Raw genomic sequence first — 9,948 nt, forward strand, 5'->3', positions numbered from 1 at the left:
GTTAAGAGGCCTGAAATGGTCCACAGTCCACTTTGTTTATACACAACATTCTCTTCAGAAATGAGCACCAAAAATGGCCCCACAAGCATGATGACCTCATCCCCGTTCCTAAGCTAAGGCTGTGGGTGTCTTCCATTGGTGGGTGGGGTCATGTCAGGTGAAGTGCGTGGAGGAGAGAATTAGGAGACATTCAGCAAGACCCACAGCTGGAGAGGGAGACGGGGGACCTGTCCAGAGATCTGCCTTTCAATCAGGCTTTTTCTCCTGATTCTGAGCTATCTTTGGGATCGAGGGAGAACCCTCTTCACCAGGGCCTTTGCTGGAATCTGTATTGGTCCTTTCTCAGGCATGGGCTTCCCTGCTGGCTCAGACAGTAAAGAATCCGCCTGCAATGTGGGAGACGTGGATTCGATCCCTGTGTTGGGAAGATCCCCTGGAGACGGGATAGGTAGCCCCTCCAGTATTCTTGGGCTTCCCTGGTGGCTCAGACGATAAAGAATCCACCTGCAATGTGGGAGACCTGGGTCTGATCCCTGGGTTGGGAAGATCCCCTGGAGAAGGGAGTGGCTACCCACTCCAGTATCCTTGCCTGGAGAATTCCATGGATGGAGGAGCCTGGCGGGCTACAGTCCATGGGATTGCAGAGTCAGATGTGACCGAGCGACCAGCACTTTGTTCTTTCTCTTCTCGGCCATAAGTGGTTAGACAGTGTGACTTCCTGCAGCTCATTTACACCTGTGTCCTGCTTCCTCAGCACCCCATTCTGTCGTGCTTGTGGGGTGCTGCGCTTTCTTCTGCGCCTGCACTCTTTCAGGCCCTGAGGTTTTCTCTCGGTGATGGGGATGGCTGTCTCGAGCGCATCATAGTCGCGCCAAGAGGCGGGGTTTGGGCACTGAGCGGGCTGGGGCTGGCAGCCCTGCTCTGCTTGCAGCTGGGGGATTGACGTCCTTCCAGTGAAGAGCCTGCTGTGTGAGGGCAGCATGCTCAGGATGTCGCCTGGCTATTGGATTAAAATTATCGAGGGGGCATCAGCTGGGGAACAGAGGACCTTTATTAAAAGCTCCTTTTCACACTCCCTGCTTCAGATGCGTACTTTATGAGTAAAGCACTTTTGGCTTTACTTTTGAGTGTAAAGGATGTTTGTATCCCCCAATCCTATCATCTGATGCCCATGATTATAGTGTTAGACTTCCTGGGTTGCTTGCACTGCTAAAGAGTGACATTTCTGAAAGAGAAACCAGGAAGAAAGGGTCACCAGGAAGTGTCCTGTTCCTGTGTGTTTTCCCTGCTCTTGCACAGGCGTCATGAGAGCAGGACCTTGAGCCTCTGGGGATGGCTGGTTAGGTTGGCCGACCTTTTTGTTCCCAAGGGAAAGATACCTTCCCTTGACTGTTCTCAAGAAATTCTAGGAAACTCGAGGAGATCTTTGGCCTGGGCCTCTGAGCAACCTGGCTGTTGGGCTGCAGGGCTGGCAGAAGGGCTGGGGCAGAGGGTGAGCCACGTCTCACTGACAGCTGCCCTCAGAGCCCCAGGCAGCCCGACCTCGGCCTGTGTGGCTTACTGAAGCCCTGGTGCCTTTGTTGGTCCCTTGGGCTTTTCCCCTCCAAACTGTTGCCTGTGGGGCAGGGTGTTTACTGAGAAAGTGTGAACCAGGTGGAAGCTTTGATTTGGTCACTTCCAGGGAATCGTGCTCAAGGCTGCTTCCTTTGACCCACCCCAACGATGCTGTTTTCTCTTCTCTTGCAGCACCTGTCCCTAAAAGCCAAGAGGGCCAAGGTCCAGGACCAGTGAGCAGAGCTGGCGGCCGCTGCAGGGGCTGCTCGGTGTCCCCTCCTCCACGCTGTCACCCCTGGCCCAGGGTAGACAAGCTGGCGTCGGCTCCTATGGACCCTTCAGCAGCTCTGCAGTGGGCTGCAGCCCGTTCACAGCCCCCTCCTGCCCGCTCCCCTCAGCATCTGCATTCCTCGCTGGGATCTAGAGGAGTCTGGGCCTGGGCGGGCATCCTGCTGCACAGGAATTGGAAAGCCCGTGCTCTTGGCTCACCCAGCACCCTCCCTGGCCCAGCGTGCCCCTGTCATCAGGCATGAACTCCAGCCCAGCTTCATGGGGAGCAGGGAGGAAGGTGGACTGCTGCAGACTGAAGCACCACATGGGGTGGGCAGGGCTTTGCTGGTCTGGCCTTGCTCTCCCTGCTGGGACCCCTCCTCTATTGACCAGTGAGGTCCTTGGCCAAGTGTGGACATGGCGCATATCTATGATGAGACCCTGGAAACGCGGTGGATTTCTGCCAGTCACCCGGGGCATGTTTGGTGGGCACCGGGGCTCCCAAGCCAAGTAGCTTCTGTTTCCTCTGCCCATGTTCCTGTTTGTCTGCATTCGGGAGATTTGCAAGGATTGGCAGTCAACAGAGAGGACCCCTGTGCACACGGCTCCTTGGCTTCGCAAGCAGCTTAGCTCCCCTTCCACGCACGGTACCATGTCCCGATGCCACTAGTGAAAGCTCATCTGCTCGAAACCCATCCCAGATCCTCGGTAGCAGAAATTCACAACCGTTTAGAGGCTCTAAGCTTCTGTAGCTCAGGAACATACCTTGTCCGTTTGTCTTCTGTGTGTTTGCTTGGGTTCTTGTGAGAAGGCGGGGGCCCTTCCAGCAGGCACTGGTGTCATCGTCCCCGGGGCTGCTTGGCTAGTATGATGTCTGCAAGCACATAGCTTGAAAGTTTATTTTTGTACTGATCCTAGTTTAGATGTGCCACTTTTGGCACCAAACGTGTATGTCATTTTTATTTCTGTTTTATAAACATGTAAATAATAGTGGTAACTTGTTAATAATAGTAAACCTTTATACTTAAAGTAAATGTAGTCCCTCCCATCCGTGGTTCTCCTGGTTTATATTTTAAGACAGTCCAATGAATTTTCATAAGCGAGCGCTTGACATCAGCTGAGAAACCAGAGGCTCTGCACATAGCAACTTTGGGGTCACGTGGGCACAGGGAGCCCCATAGAACAAGATCATATGATCAAATGCCCTCCAGACATCGTTAGAGCAGACATGGGATATTGTTTCTATAAAGTCCCAAAGAAGTGCCAGTTCTCACCAGTTTCTGATTGGCATCCTTGTGGAGAAAGGTCAGAAATGCTTTCATAAAGTCTGAATTTAGGACCAGGGCTGATCCTGTTGAACTTCTGTTGGGGTGGGAGGAGGCAAAGGGGCAGAATCCACATCCCCTGGGGCGAGACCACAGATCAAATCAGGAGATCAAACAATAGTCTGAGGTGCAGGCTGGAGTCAGCAAGGCGTCCCCAGCCACCTCTGCCCGTGGGTCCCATCTGTCGCTGTCTCTCCACCTCCTGGGCAGCCCCCAGCAGGGCAGGCAGGCCTCCCAGCGTTGTGTCCTGTGTCACATTGCAGCCCCTCGTGTGTGCAGATGGATCATCACCATGAAAGGCCTGTAACCGCGAAATGCCAGCCTTGGCTCCGGGTCCCCTTTACACGTCTCTGCAGGACCACGTGACCTCGTCAGAGGGCTCTGACTCAGCCTGGCTGAGAGACCAGCAGGGCCCGATGGCCTGGCAGCTCCCAAGACTTTGTACCGTAGTCGTTCCACAAGAATGAGCCTTCTCAAGCCCCACACAGGCGCTCAGATACCATCAGTGACATTTCCATGACTTTGCAGTGTCCTCCTTCTGAAGCCAGCTGCTCGTGCTGGACAGTGCAGGGTAAGCCACGCTGGGAGGTGGCATGGGGCGGTGTCGTCCTGAGGCCCAGGGACGGGCTTCTCTGTGCTCGTTCACACTCTGCGGGTTCTGTGCCGAAGCCGGTCTCCCCAAGGGCTGGAGGGCGCCATCACAAGGAGGCCCCTGGGCCAGGCAGCGCTCCGGCATGTCTCTGTCCGGTCTGCAGACACTGGCTGAGCACCTGGGCTGTGTGTGTGATACAGGAGTGGGGTGGAGATGTTCGACAGCAAGTGACTGGGTGAGGGGAACTGCAGGGAGGCAGGGGACAAGGATGATAGTGGTGAGAGATGGCAGAGGCCGCAGCGGTGGTTAGAAGCCGGTCATCATCCAGAAAAACCTTGCTCATAACAAGACCCTTCCTTGTGAACCTGCAGAGCGTGCTCACGTTCTGCTGCCCTGTCTGTCCCTCCCCCCTCACCCTTTCACTTTGGCCGTGAACGTGGAGAGTCGCCCAGTCCCCCAGCTCCTCTCTCTGGCACCAGCTTCTGCACCAGCACAGCCTGTGACCATTGCTGCTTGCTCTTGGTGGCTGCAGTGCCAGTCTGGGTTCCCTTGCTGTCCATCCCTGTTCTCAGCTCCACTTTTCAGGCCCCAGTGCTGATGGCTTCCGGTCAGTCATTTCATAGGGTTGAGTGGTGGGGTCACAGGTCTGAGGTGCCTAAATTTGGATGAGTGCAAGACCCCATACTGGAACCATGGGACCAGATCTCTGGTGGTGGGACCTGGGAGCCTGCAACTTGAAAAGCTTCCTCCCAGATGATTCTAATGATGTGGTGGCTTGGGGACCACTGGTAAAGGAGACGAGATGTCACGAAGACCTCAACTGAGGAAGGGAGGTGAGCCACCAGCTGGGCAGTCAGGAGGAGCATCAGACTTGAGTGACAGTTTTGACACAGGTTGTATTCTAACCTGTACCAGGATCTGTTCCGAGTCAACTGGCCTGTTTCTCCAAAGCACTGGGGCTGGAATTTAACTCCCGACAGGTCACGGTGGTGGGCTCCAGTGTTGGCCCACGCTGACTTTTCCTGACATCTCTCTCCAAATGGTGAGCATTTCATAGTTATGCTGTTTAAAAGATTATCCCATCCTTTTGTCTAATTTTTTTGGTGCTAAAATGTTCGTTCTTTTAGAAAATAATGGTGATATTAGATGGTAGCTTTAAAAAAATGTTTTCCTTGGAAAAATAAAATATTAACAGTCAAACTGCCCTGGTGGCCCACTGGTGAAGACTCCGTGCTCCCAATGCAGTGGGCCTGGGTTCAGTCCCTGGTTGGGGAACTAAGATCCGATATGCCACATGGCATGGCCAAAAAAAAAAAAATTAAAAGAATTGTATACAAGTTTCCTGATTAAAAAAAATTCAAGGGGCTTCCCTGATGGTCCAGTGGCTAAGACTCTATGCTCCCAATGCAGGGCGCCCGGGTTCGATGCTGGTCAGGAACCTAGATCCCATGTGCCGCAACTAAAAAGATCCCGTGTGCCATAACTGATTTGATATAGCCAAAATAACAACAACAGCAACAACAAAACTGGTTGATGAAATCCCCAAATCCAGGAACCACTAGTCTGTGGGCTAGAGAGGACTGTGTGGGCCAAAGGGCAGCTCAGCACCAAGCGTCACATCTCTGGGAAGACAGAGCTGCCTTGTCAAACAACTGAGTTGCAGCTGGACTTCTGGAGCCACAGAGGAACTACCTGTCTTCACATAAATGGAAGGATTCAAGGTGGTAGGACTCAGCCCCCGGGTCGCTGACTTCACCTTTTGATAAGATCAGATATTTTCCACCCTCCAGTGACTCACCTGGATGTTTCTTCAGCCTTCCAACCTGTTTGTGTGAAGTACAACCTGCATGCATTTTTGATGCCTGATGGAACCCTGGATTTCCTGCGTTTCATCTATTTGTCCTGCCTTGGACCTAGAAATGGGCTATCCACCCATTTCATACTTGGCTACTTCAGGGCGGGTAGCTAGTTGGTGTGCCCTGGAGGGAGCTTGTCCCTGGGTCCTCAGGGTCACTGCTCTGTCTGGCGAACCAAGAGGAAGTTCTGGCACTTCTGGTGAACCCCAGAGATGGTGCCTTCTGCTTTCTTGGGTTGTACTGAACTTGTTCAAACAGGCTGTCTCCTTGCCTGACAAAGGGATGCCAGGGCATCATTTTCCCTGGCCCTGTGGCCTGTGTGGCTTCAGCCTCACCTGCGGGCTCTGCTGAAGGCAGAGATTGAGCCAGAGGGGCTGGGAGATGCACAAGGGAGTTGGTGTGGTGGTGAAGGACCCGGGGGGGAGCATGCCCAGAATCTGTAGCCAGGTAAAGGCCTGGCTGCTCATGGCTTGTCCATTGACTGACGTCTGGGCAGTGGCTCTGAATACAAGCACCCTGGCCAGGCTTTTCCTTGGCCCTAGACTGATGGGTGAACTGTTACATGACCCAGAGTAGCCCTGGGCCCAGCCTCCAGCCCAGTGCACCCGGACCCCAGGCCCCAGGGCAGGGCTTGGCTGGTAAGGAGTTTCCCGTCTGCCTTCAGTTGGTTCCTTTGAGCGTCTTCCTCTCCATTTCCACCTCCTGTGTTTGCACTTTTGAAGGAACATCAGCGTTGCTTAGCACCTGCTCTGTCTTTACTCCTCGTTCTTTGTTTTTTGTCTTCACATGTGTTTATCCTTTGTCCCTTTGATTTTTACCTCCCTGGCTTCTGCATTATTTCTCTTTTTATCATGAAGTTTTAAAAAAAAATATAGGTGTATGTGATTTGCTTCATGTTGATACTGTTTTAAAAAGCATTTTTACCTTCATATTTAACTTCTTGGTCTTCTTTATACTTGTTGCTTTTAGGTTATGCTTTTATACTTTTAGGTTAAAAAACTCAATTTTTCATTTTTGTTCTGTAAATATTTTCTTGCATTATTTTCATTGTCTCATTTTAACCTATTTGTTTTAAACTTTCCTTAACAGTTCACTTCCCATTTCATTTTACTTCTGTTACTCCTTTCTCTTATACCTTAGTTTGCTTAATTGGTGTCCATGGTTGGCAAAAGGCCTAACTGTAGGCGTGAGAGCAGGAGAAAAGATGTTTGCAATGGTTAAAAGCAACAAAAGATTCACTGTCAAGAATATAAAAGGAATATGCAATAGTAAATAGATAACCCAAGAGAAAAGAATGGGCAAAAGGGGAGGAACAATTGATAGAAACAGACCCAGTTCACCTAAGCAGTGAGAAGCTGTTCGAGTGAATCGTCAGAGACACAGAACTAAAGCACCAATCCAATATCAGTTGGCACCCATCAGATTAGCAAAGGTGGGTAATGACAAGTGTTGGCAGAGACATGGGCACCAGTGGAGAGCCTCCTGGCACAGCTCACGGAATGAAGTAAGCACATGCTCCCCAATCTAGACATCCTACGCCTGGGTCAGTGTTCCCAACAAAATTCTCACCTGGGTCCCTGAGGAGACATGGAAGCATGCTCACCCACTTTGGTTGTGGTGAGAGGGTAGCAGTGGTGGAGGTGGCAGGGGTTGAGGGCGGGGTGGAGGAATGTCCAGCACTGGGAGAATGTGCAGGGAAGAGTCAGTGGTTGGCATCATGGAGCATATGAAGCCCTTTCAAGCCACAGACAACATGTAACACGGACCTTCAAAACAGATGAGTGAGAAAAATAAGAAACAGATGGGACAGTACTATGTACAGACGATACAAATACATTCACAGAAAACAACAACAGCGTTTGCAAAAACAGGAGGGTTGCCTGTAGAGGGTGGAGGGGAGGAGGATGGGAGTGAGGAATGGGGGTAAGAGAAAAGAACAAAATGGAACAAGGTGGGATGGACGAGGCATTCGGGTGTCCATCTGCAAGAGGCCTTGGTTTTAGGCCAGGTAGCTTTCTTATTCAAGGTCCCAGGTGGGTAGAAGGTGTGCAGGGTTGGCCTCACTCATGAGTGTTGACCTCGGTGGGCTTGCTGCTGCTGCCTCCCAGGTCAGATCCCTGAGGAACCTCTTTGATCCTGGATGTGATGCTCTGAGGACCACCAGGACCTGCCTTAATGCTCACGTTCTCCATCACAGTGCTATCCTACTTGGCTATTATTCTCATTGTGAAACCCTTAAAAAAAAAAGTATTTAGCAGCATCAGGTCTTGGTTGCAGCACACAGGATCCTCCTCGTGGCCTTTGGGATCATTCTTTGCAGCGTGCGGGCGTCTCTCTAGTTGCAGTGTGTGGGCTTAGTTGCCTTGCAGAATGTGCGAGCTTAGTTCCCCAAGTGAAAGTGAAAGTGTTGGTCGCTAGTTGTGTCCGACTCTTAGCAACCCAATGGACTGGAGCCCGCCAGGCTCCTCTGTCCATGGAATCCTCCAGGCAAGAATACTGGAGACTGGAGTGGGTTGCCATTCCCTTCTGCAGGGTATCTTCCTGACCCAGGGATTGAACCCAAGTCTCCTGTATCTCAGGCTACCATTTCAGCTACAACCAGGGATCAGACCTGCGTACCCTGCATTGGAAGGCAGATTCTCAACTGCTGGACTGCCAGGGGAGTCCCCCGCCTGTTGTGATGCCCTTTTAATAAATACTCTACATACCCCAGCGTGGAGTTAGTTTTCACTGGGCATCGGAAAGCTGGCAACAGCAGTGGGCCTTGGATGACCACCAAGGAAAGAAAGGCATGCAGCCCCCCTTGGTTGCTGTCAGGAGAGGCCAATGAATTCACTAGAAAAACCCTTCCAAAATGTATGAATAGACACATCTGGGCAAAGCTTAGCTGGATTTATAAGACAGATTACTTCCTCATGAGTCCTTCCTGATGATCTTATCCTTAAGATGGAATTGATGCTCTCAGCCCATGGGGACTGTTGTCCTCCATTTCAGCTCCTGGCACTGTGTTTCTGGAACCTTCTTGCCCTCAGAGTAAGCCTGGAGGCTACAAGGAACAGGATACGTCAAGGCTTTGAAAATCCTTTGATGCTCTTTGATCACCCCGAGGAGCTCAGGAACTTCAGCTGTGTTTGCTGCCCTGGGGTGGGGCTCCCTCCCCTCTTGTTATTGGCTCGCTGGACATTAAGAACCAGTCTAATGAGCACTGATGCCTGATTTTCCAAGAATTGCCTTGTAGGGGGAGAAATCTGGGCCAGGTTAGCGTGGCAGCATGCAAATTCAAAAAGGCCACCAGGGAACTTATTGAATTTAAGTCTGACTCTAAACTTTTCATTGCCTGGAGAAAAGGATATTATCACTTATGCTGAGTGTTCCTGACTTGGGCTGCAGACTCAGAAGGAGGAAGCATTACTTGTGCCAGTTACTGAGATTCTGGAGCCGTTTACCTGTCCAGGAGCTGGCGGTGAGGTCATGGAATCCCAGCTTCCAGAGAAACAGGGCGGGTTTCCTGTTGCCAGCTTTGTAAACCAAAGTCAGCCCTCCTGAATGATGACGGTGTCTGGCCCAGTTCTGAGAAAGTGCCGATGGTGTAAATTTTTGACATTTGATCTTAGCCAATCGATTAGTCCGTCCAGCTGGAATTAGGATGAAAGGCTCCTGCTTTCACCCAGGCTCCCTCCTGGATGCTCTCCTGGTTTGTGCCCAGCTGGCATTCTGACACCCGTTGGGTGTGAGAACAACTTTTGCAGGCACAAGCCACGTCTCCTAAGTGATGGAGGCAAGTGCATTGAAATCTGAGTCTGAAGACCTGGATTAAAAACAAAAACAGTCAGCCATAAAAAAGAATGAAAGAATGCCATTCACAGCAACATGGACGGACTTAGAGACTGTCCTACTAAGTGAAGTAAGTCAGAGAGAGAAAGACAAACACCATACGATATCACTTATACATAAAATCTGAAATATGACACAAATGAAGTTATCTATGAAACAAACAGACTCATAGACACAGAGAACAGGCTTGTGTTCGCCTGGGGGGAGGAGAGGGGAGGAGGGATGGGTTGGGAGTTGGGGATTAGCAGATGCAAACTATTATACAGAGAATGGAGAATGGATAAACAACAAGGTCCTAGTGTGTAGCACAGGGAACTATATCCAGTATCCTGGGATAAATCATAATGGAAAAGAATACAAAGAATGTATGTGTTTGTATAACTGAGTCACTTTGCTGTACAGCAGAAATTAGCACAACATTGTAAATCAACTAGCTTCAATAAAAATGTAAATTCAAAAGTTAAAAAAAACCCTTTATTTATATATAACAAAGGCTCTCATTTTATTTGGATAGTTC

General features: G+C 50.7%; 1 protein-coding gene across 1 annotated transcript in view; it reads left to right on the plus strand.

Annotated features, from left to right (window-relative positions):
• Positions 1-2,872, plus strand: part of DHX35 (DEAH-box helicase 35) — a 68,378-nt gene extending 65,506 nt beyond the window's left edge. The window contains exon 22 of the mRNA XM_018057865.1: positions 1,747-2,872. Coding sequence (XP_017913354.1) covers positions 1,747-1,791 — 45 coding nt within the window. The 3' untranslated portion in view covers positions 1,792-2,872. The remainder of the gene's footprint in view (positions 1-1,746) is intronic.

This window comes from Capra hircus, chromosome 13, assembly GCF_001704415.2.
Source record: "Capra hircus breed San Clemente chromosome 13, ASM170441v1, whole genome shotgun sequence".
NCBI lineage: Eukaryota > Metazoa > Chordata > Mammalia > Artiodactyla > Bovidae > Capra > Capra hircus.